The sequence below is a fragment of the Scardinius erythrophthalmus genome (assembly GCF_964197995.2).
Source record: "Scardinius erythrophthalmus genome assembly, chromosome: 25".
Classification (NCBI taxonomy): Eukaryota; Metazoa; Chordata; class Actinopteri; order Cypriniformes; family Leuciscidae; genus Scardinius; species Scardinius erythrophthalmus.
In genome coordinates, this window is record NC_138245.1 from 27,915,348 (window position 1) to 27,931,636 (window position 16,289).

General features: G+C 36.6%; 2 protein-coding genes across 2 annotated transcripts; both read left to right on the forward strand.

Moving 5' to 3' along the window:
- Nucleotides 1-1,004: 1,004 nt before the first annotated feature.
- sh2d5 (SH2 domain containing 5) lies at nucleotides 1,005-7,688 on the forward strand. Its single transcript, XM_081357470.1, has 10 exons — nucleotides 1,005-1,292; nucleotides 1,643-1,720; nucleotides 1,891-1,971; nucleotides 3,113-3,187; nucleotides 3,266-3,412; nucleotides 3,657-3,857; nucleotides 4,603-4,783; nucleotides 5,537-5,642; nucleotides 6,516-6,672; nucleotides 6,772-7,688. The coding sequence occupies exons 2-10, from the start codon at nucleotides 1,670-1,672 to the stop codon at nucleotides 6,961-6,963; spliced, it is 1,191 nt and encodes a 396-aa protein (XP_081213596.1). The 5' UTR covers nucleotides 1,005-1,292; nucleotides 1,643-1,669; the 3' UTR covers nucleotides 6,964-7,688.
- A 693-nt stretch (nucleotides 7,689-8,381) lies between these two features.
- kif17 (kinesin family member 17) lies at nucleotides 8,382-15,514 on the forward strand (the record flags this gene model as incomplete). Its single annotated transcript, XM_081357698.1, has 14 exons — nucleotides 8,382-8,612; nucleotides 9,166-9,312; nucleotides 9,538-9,639; nucleotides 9,722-9,911; nucleotides 9,997-10,449; nucleotides 10,534-10,622; nucleotides 10,905-11,061; nucleotides 11,148-11,239; nucleotides 11,872-11,990; nucleotides 12,491-12,719; nucleotides 13,713-13,971; nucleotides 14,347-14,426; nucleotides 15,093-15,219; nucleotides 15,327-15,514. The coding sequence occupies 14 exons, from the start codon at nucleotides 8,382-8,384 to the stop codon at nucleotides 15,512-15,514; spliced, it is 2,463 nt and encodes an 820-aa protein (XP_081213824.1).
- Nucleotides 15,515-16,289: the final 775 nt, after the last annotated feature.

The following is a 16,289-nucleotide window of genomic DNA, read 5'->3' on the forward strand; positions in this document are numbered from 1 at the left end:
TTATTTGGGTGGTTTGATTTGATACCCAATGATAAACCTCTATTTAGAGGTGTTTAAAAGGGGTTACCAAATGATTCAAGCTCTGAAACGCATGGTTTGTGTCATCACAGCTGTCTCTGTTGATGTAAAATTCACAGTGGCAAATTCTTCTCCTTGTTCTAACATGCACAGTATTTGGGAAGAAAAGGCATGCTTTAATTCAGTTATACTAAGCACTGACATTTATGTTTACATAAAACATATCATGCCCTGACTTGTCTTAAAGTATTAACATTCACAAACATCAAAGGGTTTTACAGACTCGGGTACTCCCTGTATATATATATATATATATATATATATATAAATTCTCCATAACTTTTTATGATGACTTGTATTAAAAATATTAACAAACATTACTACATAACATAGGCCTAACACTTAACATGTTTGTTAGAAAATTAAAAGTGTTATTTAGAAATGTTAAAAATTCAAGAGCTATATGTTATATTACAAATATGTTTTCACAGATACAGAAACAACAATTTACAGAAGGTTATCTGGTCATGTTTGATTCGCTTAGCCAAATCATTCTGCTCGGACGACCAAAGATTCTGCACTATATTCATCGTTTCCCAAAAACGAGTCGTCGCTGCAGCATATTTTCTTGAATATTTCAAACGCACTGATTGAATCAACAGTTTCGAAATGTTGAATCATTGGAAAAGATTCAGCGATTCCTTTTGGGTCACTTAAAGGGATAGTTCACCCAAAAATAAATATGGTCATACCTATTTTTTTACAGTCTATGGGTCATACTCACCCTCATGTTGTTCCAAAGCTTTGTGAATTTCTTTCTTCTGTTAAACACGAAAGAAGATATTTTTGAGGAACCAATTTATTGACTTCCATATTTATTTTCTTACAATGGAAGTCATACTGTCAGCGTCAACTGTTTGATTACCAACATTCTTCAAAATATCTTCTTTTGAGTACAAGGAAAGAAACTCATGCAGGTTTGGAACAACATGAGAGTGAGTAAATCATGACAAAATGTTTGGTTGAACTATCCCTTTAAAAGAGTCAGGATAAACCCGTCTTTAAGTGAATCAGTTTGATGAATCAGTCACCAATTACCTGTGCATCCATGCATGTGTGGTGTAGGCGGATCTTGTGAAATCATTCCCAATGGATCCAGTCTGGCTCTGAATAGGCGGGATTTAGGGAATTAAGGTGAGTCAGGAATGGATTGCAAAACCCCTGGAGGATAATAATCGACCCACCCTTCCAGGTTCAGTCGTGTGGGCTAATTTGTGAGTATCTGTCTCCTCTGGCTTTTCTTGCTTCATTACAACTAAGTTAGTTTATGGATTCCCGATACAGCAATTTCTTTCGCTTTCGTGAAAAAGTTGGCTGTGTCTCAAAACATACTTTTATTTTGACCATTATTGGCACGTTTAGTGTGTGAACCGTTCTGAATAGCTTCTGCACAAATGTGTTTATTTATCTCTGAGCAATGTCGAGGATTTACTTTCACTATTTGTGCTGTGCTGTTATTCGTGAAGTTAAACCGTTGAAGGAGTTTGTAATGCAGTTCTGACTTGTTCTGGCAAACGCTGACCTCTGTTTTGTCATTTTTATTACTTATTATTTTGAACAATAGATAAAGCCAACAACAGCAGGCTTGGATATGGGTGAGACAGCGGGCAGGGAACATGGGATTGTTACAAGATCTGCTGAGGTGATAATTATTGAAATATTTTAATGCTGTAGGTCTGTACGTCTGGTTTTGCAACTAAGTTTTGAAATTGCATCTGTGGTTTTATTGTATAGTTTCCTCCCATACATTGGGATGATTGTATCATGAACTCATAGTTTTGCTTTTACTGAGTTAACCCTCTGTTTGTCTAGTATATTGGCTCATTTCCTGTGGATGACAGTTGTTTGGATGATCAGATTCAGCAGCTGCACACTCAGCTGAAGTCTCTCAAGGTAATGTGTGTGTGCTGTGAAGTGAATCTCAAGAGTATGTTTACTTTTTTATGTGTTTTCTATGTTGAAGTTTGGACACTTGACTGAATTTGTTTTTAATGGTCTTAAAAGCCTTTTGCTCAAGGCGTATGTGCTTGTAATCAGTTTTGTACGCACATATATTATGCACATGCGTCCGTTTGGGTATTTAATCATTTTAATGACCGTTATTGTAAAATGTGGAAAATTATTCAGAACAATATTAAGAACATTACTACACTACATACAGTGTTGGGTAGATTACTTACAAATTGTAGTCTATTACTGATTCCAAATTGCATGAACAAGTTGTAGTTAGTACCGTAATCCATTACATTACACATTTAAGGTAATATACAGTAATCTGACTACGTTTAGATTACTCTTAACCTTGTTTATCTCATTGATTTGTTGAACAGTATAAGCTTGTACCATATTGGTATAAAAATACAAAGGGAAAGAAAATGTATTTAGTTCTTTATCAACAACATGAAGTGCATTAAATATTAAATTTTACGTCCGGGTTTTCCAGACTGGGGGTTTGTGACTGAACTGCAGAGGGTCTGTGAGTTTAATGAAAAGCTATTAAAAATAATTATAATAAAAAAAACAATCAAAATAAAACAATACATTTTATTAGTTTACCTGCATGTAATGTGACCATTAACCGACATCAGAAAACCATGGACTTAATTGTATCTATTATTGTTATTATTATTATTATTATTATTATTGACTTAATTTTATTATTGACCTAACTTCTAACTTTAATCTCAGGGGGTACTTCAAGTAAATATATTAGGTCAAAGATGTTCAGCTTTTCCATGACATTTCTAACTATATTGTAAATAGTTTTCTACAGACCTTTGTTGAAAATACAGATTTTGATGAACCTCATAATACAATGATTAAAGCAATTCCTGAAATATGAAACATCGATTTTTAAAGGGTTACCTAGTTATGCTTTCAATCTGTTCCTTTTAGTGATTCAGTTGAGCGGAATTGCTAAGATCAAATCTAATTAATAAAAAAAGAAATTACTTTGCTATTATTGTACAATGTGGAAAAAAGTAATACTTTTTGACTGGTTATGTAGTTTACTAATGAACATCTGTATTTGCAGAACTGCAAGAGCAAGCGAACCGTCTCATTGAAATTCTCTGTCAAAGGAGTCAAAGTTTATGATGAAGATGAAAAGGTAAGATCATCTTGGGATTTCTGACGTTTCTCTTTGCGTATGTCAGATGGTTTAACTCTTTGGTGTGTATCTCATCAGACGCTCCTCATGGCTCACGCCATGTGTCGAGTCTCGCTGTCCACCGCCTGTCCGACAGATGCCCAGTTTGCCTTCGTCTCCCATAATCCTGGAAATTCTGATGCCCAGCTCTATTGCCACCTCTTCAGAGCCAGACATGCCCGAGCTGTAAGCCTCAACACGACAAAGCATCCTATTTAATTGTTTGTAATACTGCACATCTGTTCTAGAATCAAGAATGTGGTTTTAGGTTTCTCAAGTGTGATCTTTTGAAGTGGCAAATTAAATGATGTGCTTGGACAGTAACATTGCACACTAAAGAATGTTGAAAATGTAAAAATGCACAATAGTTAGAAATAAGAATAAATGCTCAACCGCTGCAAGAATTTGAGGGTGTTTCTCCCAAATAAAGGCCCAGTTCCTGAACCTGCTGCTTTGCCGCTGTTTTCAACTGTATTTTCTGGAGAAGCACCAAGAGGAAGCTCAGGATGAGTGTTCGGGGAACAAACCAACTCAAACGCCATCACTGCTAAATCAAGGATTCCCTCTCAGTGTCAGCGCCTTGGTGTCTTTCCGCAGGGCCCCAACTCAAGGCCTGTTACCTGGGGCAAAGGTTTGTTCTCACCGTATCTAGCATAAAGAGCTTTTTGAAGTTTATTATAACCTTGATAAACTTTCAAATGAAATTTGTGCAAGTGGCTTAGAAAACATTTGATACATTTGATTATTGATTCAATATTATTGAATGAAGCCCAAAAAGAAATTGCTGAATATTTTTTGGAGATTCAGTGATTCTTTTCAGGCCTCTTAAAGTCAGCCTGTTCTCTTACTGGTTCTTTTACCATGAAAAAAATATTTTGAATTGTCCCTCTATTATTATTATTATTATTATTATTATTAATAATAATTAATTTAAAAAATAATAAAAAAAATATAAATATATAAATTTTCAACTTGTGCTTTTTTTTACGCACTTACAAAAAAGTAGTTTGTCTTAATCTAGTCTAAATCATTTGATTAATTTTATATACAATAGCCTCTATTTAAAAAAAATATATTTTATATAAATAGAATCAGGTTTGCTGTTATCTGTTACAACACTGAGGAAGTGCATTAAAAAATTTTGTATTTGCATTTGGCTTCTAAATAGTGTTTTTTGTAAGAAATCTAATATTGGGTGTTGCGAACTTCTCTTGTTGAACTTTTATTTATTTTATTTAAAAAATATATATATTGATGGCATCATGCTGTCAATGGAGCTCAAGTTGTCAACAACCCTCAATATTCCTTTAAAACTGCCTAATTCTTCAGTTTTTCCAATAATTGGAACACTGTACTATGTCGATTTCCCTGTACAGGTGTTCTCACAACAGAGCATGGAGCAAGTGAGCAGTCCTGAAGAGGGTCCCACTTCCTCTCCCACTATAGTTCGCAAAATGGCGATCCGGACCAAAGAGCTGCGCTCCGGAGCATATCGCTCTTTTACATGTACTCCCCTCAAACAGCGCCACCTGCAGGATAAACTGAGTGCACCACAAGGTGGGATAAGTGTTCATAGGACACTTTCGAGAGTGAGAGAGTTCTTTAGGTAATGCACACATCTGGTTAAAGTGGCTGGCCTAATTAAAACACAATGGGTTAATTTATTATACTGATCATTGAGTCAAAAAAGGTGGTGGGGATTTCCACATTGTTGTTTCTGCCAGTGACCACAAAATATGTAATTATTATTTTTTTTTTTATGTGTGTGGTGTGTATATTTATATATTATTTATTTATTGTGGGAAATGCCAGTGTGTTCATTTGTCTTTGCATGGTTACGCCACGTCTGTAAACTGAAGGAAGACCCGGCTATATGGTGTGTGCTGAGGATGTAGTTGCTTAGAAAAGACTTTACCTCTTGTTGGTTTCATATGGTTTACATAATCGGAGATTGAATATTTGTTTTCAATTTGAATCAGCAGATGGCACATCCCAAAAAAAATAACTCCACTAGTAACCTGCAATTATGTTTTAAACCGAGATGGCCATAGAGAGGCAAAAGATCTGTACTGCAGCTTGAAAATAATAATAATAATAATAATAATAATAATAATAATAATAAAAAGTTTATTTAGATAAAGTCAGTAAAAAATGTGTGCTACTCAGAATATTTGAACTTGTGGTCAGTCCAAACTAAGAACGCTGCAGTGTTTTCTTTTGCCAAAGAAAACAAACACGGACATAATTTGTGAAACCAATGAGAACTTGATTCCTCTGGGAATCTGAAGAATCTTTTCTTTTGTGAAACAGAAAAGGAACAGGCCAGTGCAAACGCATGCTTGTCTCGAGCTCCCAGTTTGGCCGAGACAGAAGAAGCTCTGGCTCACGCAGTGTGGTGCTGGGCTGGCGTGTCTAGGTCAGTATTGGTGCACAATGGCACTGCTGTCTGGTCTGGTAAACTTAAAGGGATAGTTTGCCCAAAAATTAAAATTGTCATCATTTACTCACCCTTAAGTTGTTCCAAACCTGTATGAGTTTCTTTCTTCTGCTGAACACAAACAGGATATTTTGAAGAATGTTGGAAATCAAACAGTTGACACTAGCCATTGACTTTCATAGTTTTTTGTTTTTCCATACTATGGAAGTCAATGGGGTCCATCAACTGTTTGATTACCCATATTCTTCAAATTATCTTCCTTTATGTTCAACAGAAGAAAGAATTTCACACAGGTTTTGAACAACACGAGCATGAGTAAATGAGATTTTTGGGTGAACTATCACCTATAAAAGTTACAATCACAAAATGCTTTTTTTTTTTTTTTTTTTTTAAGCAGTACCTCTTAATATTAATTTTGCATGTTTCCCCAGACATGCATAATTCTTGCATGCATATTTAATTGTCATTTAGGCTAAAATAGAATCTGCTGTTCTTCACTGCATTTTCTTTCTTTCTTTTTTCTGAGCTGATTTTGGGGAATTTATATCTTCACAACATAGAAAAATAAGCAAGGAAGTACATCAATGCCCGGTTTCACGGACAATGCTTAAGCCGAGTCCCAGATTAAAATGCATGTTTGAGCTGTTTAACTGAAAGCAACTTGCACTGACATCTCTTAAAATATGTCAGTGCCATTGATTTGTCTCAAGATTCACACCAGTAATGTTATTTTTCCTAATTTAACTAAGGCCCAAGGTGAAACCAGGCCCAAAGAGATTAATTTACATGGCTTTTAATCTGGTACATGTATTGTTCAGTAGTTTAGTGTTGAGTATTTGGTTTCCATTACAGCACCTGTAGTTCCTCACTCCTGGCAGATGATGTCTTGGGTTCCTTCCTCCTTTGTCCTCATCCCAAAAAGCCCAACCGTTGGTCTCTTACAGTCCGCTTTCCATCGGGACTGGTAACTCATTCTGTTAAGAATTCCAAGGGGAAGTTCCACCTTGAGGTGAGCAAAGATGAAACCTGTTTTTTTTTTTCTCCTTTCTCTACTATATAACTACTTGTCAGAAGTCAAATGTAGCAAATGTTTCATCTTCATTTACAGAAGTGCCACATTGAATTTGAAAGCCTTGCTGCTTTGATCGAGCACTACACAGAGTTCAGTGAGGAGCTGGAATGTTTCCTGAGCTGTGCCCGTGTCAACCACAGTTACGATTGGGAAGAGATGGTCAAAAAGAGTTTACGTACACCACAGGACAAAAAAAAAGGCACATTTAAAAACCAAAGTTGGGTTTGAATCCTGTCTTTCATGCTCTGATTATTATTATTTTTTTATATATAACCTTTTTTTTTTTAAATGTATACTACATATTTTACTTGGTTTTAACAGTTACAGAGATACTGACATGAGTAAACCTTCCTAACCAGGATCTTAAGTCATTGGCACATTATTATTTTTTTGTTGTTGATATTTTGAATGGACACTTTATTTTTGCCTGTTGGCAATAACCTAAACCCTTCTAAAGCACTCACTTTGTTGGTTTTTTGGTTTAAATGTATTTTTCTAGGGAAACAAGCACTCATGTTTTTCATGTAAATGTCAAATTTAAATGTATACTCAACAACTTTTGCAAAGATGCATACCTATGCATGTACCCTGTATTATGTCTTTGAATTCTGTGTTGTATGCGTGTACATTGATTGCCTTTTTCACTCTCTTGGTTGTATATTATCACTAGTTTTAGATAACTTTTTTGTGATTACCTCAAACCCTGAAAATATCCACTTCCCAGTTAATGTTTTTTTTCCTGCTTTAATATTGTTTACCTCTTGCACATTTCACCTCTTAAATGCACACTTTTCTGTTATCAGCTTTTCATCAATGTAAATGTCTTGCCTCTTTGCATAAACTGATTTTACTGTCATTTTGTCTCCTTTTGTTCAAAAACTAGTAGAATACTGCCATCTAACCAGATATGTTACAAAAAGAAATATGTGTGTGTGTGTGTGTGCGTGTGCGTGTGCGTGTGCGCGTGCGTGCGTGCGTGCGTGTGTGTGTGTGCGCGTGTTTGCGTGTGTGTGTGCGTGCGCACACACTCTTAGTGTGGTTAAAAATGTTTTGTTTTTGTTTTTTTTCATTGACATACTAATTAGTGCAAAGCCTATAATAACGTGTAAAGTTGTATGATAATAGCCTATTAGTTAATTAATGACATTTTGTATTTTATGGTTTTAGTTTTAATGTGGGGGAAATGTTCCGACGGAATGGTTCTTACGGATATGTTAAAGTAGCCTATCCTACTGCGAATTTTGTGCTTAATTTTTTATGAAAATAAGGGCCTTACTGGTTTAAAAACATTTATTTTATGCACAAAATACATGACCATATTTCCTGATACATGCTGGCTTTATTTATTACACTTTATGAAAATAATAAACAATATTCAGTACGCATGTCATTGGGGGCGCTCTGAAGTTTGGAGTTGCTAGGCAACGCCGAAAGCCTCAGCAAGAGAAACACGCTGCTTTATTTAATGTCACGAACCGCAGCCTGACCTCAAACGGGTCTTGACGGAACCTGGACCGGATGACAGTGTTCGTAAGCGTCTTTCCTAATAACAGAAGAGTTGTTTGTCTTCATGAGATGACCATGACACCCTGCAGTCTGATCTTTAGAGAGAAATGTCCATTTCTGTTCAGCAGATAAGCGTCCAGATGGCATCTGAATCCGTGAAGGTTGTGGTCAGATGTCGACCACTGAACGACAGAGAGAAGGCGCTGAACTGTAAGATGGTGGTTTCCATTGACAGCAGTCACTGTCAGTGTTTCATTGAGAAACCTGGAGCGTCGGAAGAGCCGCCCAAACAATTCACTTTTGATGGGGCTTATTATACGAACCACTCCACTGAGCAGATCTACAACGAGATCGCATATCCTCTGGTGGAGGTAATATTGATTTGTGTGTGTGTGTGTGTGTGTGTGTGTGTGATTGGTGGTCAGTGTGACAGCTAGATCTTCTACTAGGGCCAATTACTTTCCAGTGTTCATGCCCATATTCTGTATATGGGTTATCTGAAACCTGTTGTCCCTTATCTGAAACAGAACACCATAGAGTTTAAATTAGTCACGGAAGTAAACTACAACCCTTCCTATAATTGGTTATTTACTAGATGCACGTGTAAGTTGGGCGATTTAGACTCTAAATATGAATATCTTATCTATCTATCTATCTATCTATCTATCTATCTATCTATCTATCTATCTATCTATCTATCTATCTATCTATCTATCTATCATCTCTCTGTATGTCTATCTATCTATCTATCTATCTATCTATCTATCTATCTATCTATCTATCTATCTATCTATCTCTGACTATCATCTGTCTGTCTCTCTGTTTGTCTGTCTGTCTATCTATCATCTATCTATCTTGTCTGTCTGTCTTTGTTTTTGCATTATGTACTAATCAGTGTGAAATATATCGTTATTTTATAAACAGGGTGTAACTGAGGGCTACAATGGGACAATTTTTGCTTATGGACAAACAGGGAGTGGCAAGTCGTTCACTATGCAAGGTGTTCTAGATCCTCTTTCCCAGAGGGGAATCATCCCTAGATCTTTTGAGCACATCTTTGAGACAATCCAGGTAACCAATTTACATATCATGTGATTTTATATAGATAGGATGCCATCATAGTATAAAACCTAATATTCACTGACATATAATATTCAATATGAATGGCAAAGTAAAATATTATAAATACACTAACATTCAAAAGTTTGTGGTCAGTAAAATGTTTAGAGCCGAAATACTATATATTCATCGTCCTAAAGGTTTTAAGTGACATTTAACCTGAACTTTTCTATTAAGTGTGCAGAGAACACAAAATTCCTTGTACGGGCCTCTTACCTGGAAATATACAAGGAGGAAATCAGAGATCTTTTGGCAAAAGACACCAAACAGAAGATGGAAGTACGTCTCTCCACTGATCACACAAAGCCCATTGTATATTAGCTAAAATGGGCTGAATGTCTCAATGCTGTGTGTGTTTTAGCTGAAGGAGCACCCTGAGCGTGGTGTGTATGTACGGGATCTGTCCATGCACACGGTGCACAGCGTTGGGGAATGTGAGCGGATCATGGATCAGGGCTGGAGGAATCGCTCTGTGGGATTCACACTCATGAACAAAGATTCATCTCGTTCACACTCCATATTCACCATTCACATGGAGACCTGCAACACAGGTTTGTGTCTCAGTCACACATTTTTACTGAGTTCTGCCTGAATAAATCTATATGCAACATCTCTGTAATCTTCATATGAGTTTAGATGCTGCAGGTGAAGAACATCTGCGTGCTGGAAAGCTCAATCTCGTGGACCTTGCAGGGAGTGAACGACAGTCGAAAACCGGTGCTACTGGAGATCGCCTTCAAGAAGCCACCAAGATCAACTTGTCTCTTTCAGCCCTTGGCAATGTTATATCTGCGTTGGTGGACGGTCGTTCCAAGCACATCCCGTTTCGTGATTCCAAGCTCACTCGTTTGCTTCAAGACTCTCTGGGTGGAAACACACGTACCCTCATGGTAGCCTGTCTCTCACCTGCCGACAACAATTACGAAGAGAGCATCAGTACTCTACGCTACGCCAACCGCGCCAAGAGCATCCAAAACCGCCCGGTCATCAACGAGGACCCAAAAGATGCCCTCCTGCGCGAGTATCAGGAGGAAATCAAGAAGTTGCGGGCGTTAATCTCTGGGCAGCTGGGGTCTTCCAACCTCAGTTGTAAGAAACACAACATTTGTGTAAATTTTAAGCTCTTTCAATAATGAAAGAGCTCAATTTCGACTTATTTTTGTCTTTTAACAGCACTTTTGGCTGGTCAGAATTCAAGAGATCCTCCAGCTGTTCTGTCGCGACCCCAGAGCAACACATCAGAGAGCGACAGTATAAAAGAGGTGTGTACTGATATAAAGTCAATGGAAGAGGATGTGGCCTTCATCTCGAAAGATCTTGAAGAATTTTTGAGGAAACTTTCTATTTTAATGTGTTGTTTGTTTTTTATCATTGTCAATAGAAATACTTAAGAACTAACTCATGCATTATTTGCTATTTTTTTCCTTTATAGCATAGCATGGTGCTAGCATTGCAAAGGTCATGGGTTCAATTCCCACAGAAAGCAAGTTGCTTTGGATAAGTGTCTGCCAAATTCATAAATACACATGTAAATGTAAATTTAGGAATATGAGAAGAAACTAGCGAGGCTGCAGGCCGAGTATGATGCTGAACAAGAGTCCAAAGTCAAACTCCAGGAGGACATTGCTGCCTTGAGAACATCATACGAGACCAGACTCTCTTCTCTGGAGAGGTCCAGAACTAGTCGAACACACACCACTGGTAATGTTGAAACTAGTTTTCTTTCAGTACAGCTTTAGGTTCTATATCGTCTTGATCTGGTCGAATTGTCTTGGTACCTTTCCTAGGTGGCCCTTGTGTGGACCATCCTAAAGAAGAGCCCATCACTGCACCTGTGGCCACAAAAGAACAGGCTAATGTTGACCACGATGTACCCGAGGTGCTTTGATTTTGCCTAAAACAAGTCAAAGTCAAGTCAAATTTATTTATATGGCGTTTTTCACAATACACACTGTTTCAAAGCAGCTTCACAGAAAATCATGATGTTAATGCTTAGAATATCCTAATATCTAGTCACATTTAGCAGATTAGAGATGGGCGATAATATAGTTAACATTTTGCGACAATACTAACAATCAAGCAGTTAAGATATGTCTAGTACATGGGTGTGCAAACTCGGTCCTGTAGAGTTTAGCTCCTGGCCTCAACACACCTGCCTGGAAGTTTCTAGTATGCCAAGTAAGACCTTGAGTAGCTGGTTCAGGTGTGCTTCATTTCGGTTGGAGCGGTATACTATATGTATGCGGATAAAGTCATACTTATACTTTATATAAAGAGCTGGGTGATAATACAGTTACATTTTGCAACGAAATAAAAAATCAGGCAATTTGCTCTATAGTATATATCACTATATGTGAGTGTATGTATATATGTAGATAAAGTTCGAGATAATATAACCTTATATATAGAGCTGTTTGAAAATACAATTTACATTTTTGTGACAGTATAAACAATAATTCAGCCAAGTGAGTTTTTGAATCTCACAAATCTAAACGACTCTTGTTTGTGTAGGAGAGTTCGTCTTCTGCTGCTGCCAGTGTTAAAGGAGCTCCCAGTGGCGAGAGTTCGGTTTTAGCTACGGTTGTGGTCGCCACACCAGATCAACTGGACCAGAAGCATGTTTTAGAAAGGTGAGATGCTCAGATAGCCATTTGGGGTCAAGAATTGGAGCAAATGCTGTGGTGCATCCCTATTAATTTAGTGCACAAAGGCACCAAAAATATTTGAACACTTAAAAATATATGAATGTCATTGCATTAGATAACAAAAAAATCTGTGCTATCTGCAGACAAATGATATTAGGTCTTTTCTCAGAACTAACATCAGCCAATTTTGCAATGACTGACTTTGAAATCTTTGAAATAAATGTAATTTGGTTGCATGTTTTTTTTTTCTGGATGTAATACAGTGATACTCAAATAGAGTTAAGGCCTGTTCACATAAGGAATGATAACTATAAAGATAACTATATTAGCGTCCACACCAAAGCCGACACATGAATTTGAGTGAATTCTTGAGGGGCTCAAAATGAAACAAATGGAAACTGAGCAGGCACATATCGCCTTATGGCATTTAGCTTGGTCCAAAATGAACTTAAATGCTGCCTCTGTTATATTTTGTTGGCCTAAAGGCTGCAGCAGCTGGAGCAGGAGTTTGTGGGTGGAGAGCAGGTGAGGAACGAGGAACTGAAGCAGAGACTCAGACAGAGGAAGACTCTGGCTGACCAGAGGAAGAAGCAGCTAATCGAAGCTCTGAGCCAGAGCAGTGAGGACAGCGACAGCGTTCTGCTGAACGTATACGATTCCATCCAGGAGGAAGTTCATGCCAAGAGCAGACACCTGGAGAACACACAGAAGAAGGTTAGAGCTTTTAGTACTCGGATAGTGTTTAGTATTCACTCAAAATTCCACTGTTACTTAACATGTCGTTGTTCAGAAATTATCTCACATGAAAGTTGTGGAAACAAATTAGCAATTGCATATTGATTTGTATTATTTACAGTATATATAATTTTTTTATATATATACTGTAAATAATTAGTGCTGGGCAACGATTAATCGCGATTAATCGCATCCAAAATAAAAGTTTGTGTTTACATAATATATGTGTGTGTACTGTGTAGAATTATTTTGTATATATACACACACATGCATGTATATATTTAAGAAAACTGTTATTTATACATAAAATATTTATATTTGAATATAATATAAATGATATATAAATATATATATACAGTATATACATGTAAATATTTTTAAAATAAATACATCTGTGTATTTTTATATTCAAAATAATTATACACAGTACACACACATATATTATGTAAACACAAACTTTTATTTTGGATGCGATTAATCGCGATTAATCGTTGCCCAGCACTAAAAAAAATCAAATCAAAATGAAATCACCTTTATTGTCACACTACCAAAACACAGAAGTGTAGTGATAGGTGAAAGTCTTTGGTACATGCTCCGAACAGTACACTTACAAGGCATGCATTACATAAATAGACAAAAATAGACAAAACAAATATACAAATATACACACAATACAGAATGTATACTATATAAATATACAAATATACACACAGTATTTATGCAGTACAATATACACAGAAGTAGAGTTCTGTATATATATATATATATATATATACTAAATGTACAGGACTAAATATTGTGTTTTGAAATAGTAAATGTACAGGATCTATGATCTACAATTTTAAAAAAAAAAGCATATAAAAAGCTTATTGTTTTTGTCTTAACTTCTAGATTATATTTCTAGTTTTGCTATTGAGAAGAAACTTTAGAACCAATCTCAAATGTCCAACCATATGTTTATGTAATGAACAGTTGAAAGCTGCCAAGTTGGAGATCAGGGATCTTCAGGCAGAGTTTGAGATGGAGAGAGATGATTTTCTGGCCACCATCCGGCGTCTAGAGCGGGAAGGCCAGCTCCTTCAAGGAATCTTGGAGCGCATGGCGCCCCTGGTGCGAAGGGACTGTAACTACAGCAACCTGGACCGGCTGCGGAAGGAAGCGGTGTGGGATGAAGAGGGAGGGACCTGGAGACTGCCAGAGGTTGTGGTGCAGAAAACCACCTTACCTGCAGGTGAAGTGCTGGAAAGAAAAAGGCTGCAGTGTGAAATTCCTGAGAATCTTGATGATCTTGGTTTAATCGATTTTAAAAATTAGATACTATACTTTTATATACTAGTTTCTAATGGGATTGTAGAAGGTTAAAAAAAGAGCTTGTTCTGCACCAAAATTGATTCAAAACAAATCATTAGTCACCAGTAACTCAGAATCTACAAACTAAATCTATTTTTTTAACAATAATAATGAATCATGGAGAACAGGCTTTTAAATTGTGCATGTCCAAAAAGAAATGTGCAGGTGCACAAAAAAAAGCAAATGTTTCAGTCAGTTGCTTGTGTGATTTAAAGGTATATATTCTATATATTCTCTCTCTCTTCTTGCTCTGCAGTGCCTCCTTCAGGTGCCATTGCCCCTGGCAGACTCTCAGCACGCAGGAATTCAGCCTCAGACCTGGTCGACCCTTTTGTGGTATTCAGACAGTGAATTAACACTATTCAAACATGACTTCTGACATTTACACACAGATACACTACAAATGAATCAGATATACCAATACTAGATTCATGTACCACGTTCAATATTTGTGTTTTTACACTTGAACTTGCTAGCTGATGAAACCTGGAATAAAGCAATCCTGTGTTACCTTAATTATTTGCATATTTATGAGGTGCATGCATATATATATATACATAATATTGCTTTTTCATTACTCCAGTATGTTTGCTTTGGCCATTTGAAATGTTTCGCTGAAACTTGTTAAAAGTTTATGTAACAAATACAAAGCACATGCATATTTAATGAGGCAAGCATTGTTTAGTTTATGATTTGTTACCATTCTAGCCCTAATGCAGTTCACACTGTATAACTCTGGAATTACAATACAGAGTTGGCACTGTAAAAGCGCTAAAGCGTATGCTAGGGTTAAAAAGTGGCCTTAACCCACATAAAAAAAATGTCAAAATATGTTTGAAATGTTCTTAATCTTAACCCAGGGTTAAAAGCAGACTGGGTTTAAAAAAGATGTTAACCCTGGGTACGTGTAGTGTGAAAAGTGTTTAATATTTCTAGAACCTTACTTATGAATATGAAAAACATCCATAGCTTTGACTCATGTCCAACTGACTCTCTTTTTAGCAAGAAGTGGAGGAGGATCGCTACAAGGAAATGTTGAAACGCAGTGATAGCCAACATATCGCCACTAACTACTTCAAGCCAAAACGGACCAGTCAGCTGTTGGCCGGCGACTCTATTAAAAACACAAGTAAGAAATTGATGTAATATTAACTTTACAGATTCATGTTAATTTGTTTCTCTCATGCAACTGCTGTATGCTTTTAAATGTTGTTAATTCTAATCATTTTGTCTCAGTGAATTATTCTGGTTCAGTCGGTAATGGTTCAGCCCACCAGACCTCCAGTGGGTCCAGTTTGTCTCCTCTAACCGTGGAATCTCTCCCTCCGCGGCCTTTCCGTTTGGAGTCCCTTGGAGTCCCACCTGCACACGGCAAAGTAAAACGCAAGAAGAGCAAGTCACTCATCCCAACTGAGGGCAACTGACAGGATATGGCTTTACAAAGCCTTTGATTTTATTTCATATGTACATATATAAAGACATATTTTATTGTATTAGTGCTTAATGGCATACAGGGTAATTTTGTGACCTAACTTCTTTTAATTCTAAATGTCACATAATGGAATGTAAGCACTGTCTAAAACATAGGAATTTTAACTAATACTACCTGAAGTAGAAATAATACCTTTTGCTGCAGTGTTTTTATTTTACACTGAAAACCCATGCTGCTGTCTATATTATTAAATAAGTATTTTTGTCCTGAAAAACTGATCTTTTTAAGAGTTATCCCACAAACAAAAGTGTCTAATAACTAGAGATGTTTCTGAGATAGTATTTCTATGTACTTTTTCTAAGCCACTTATATAGAAGTGACTTTTTAATGGATAAAATTAAGTCTTGTTCCTATGGGCCGATATTAACATGCATCTCATTAGCAATATAAAATGGGTTGCAAATCTTGCTTTGTGTTGTTTAAATTCCTTCTTTTGGTGATTCATTTCTTGTAGCCAGACTCAAAACAAGTAGGTATGATAAATCCTAAAAATATGAACATAATTGCTTTACATATATGTAAATGAATCATTCTTTCTGACATTAAGTAGATGCAACCTTGATTAAAACACAATAGTGATAGTGACCTGTGCCCAGCAGACAGTAATCACTGTAATTAAACCACTCAGTGAAAAGCACTATCAATCAGACTGAAGCCAAGCGGAGGACCATTTAATACACTAATAGGTTTTTCAACAGCCTACTCAC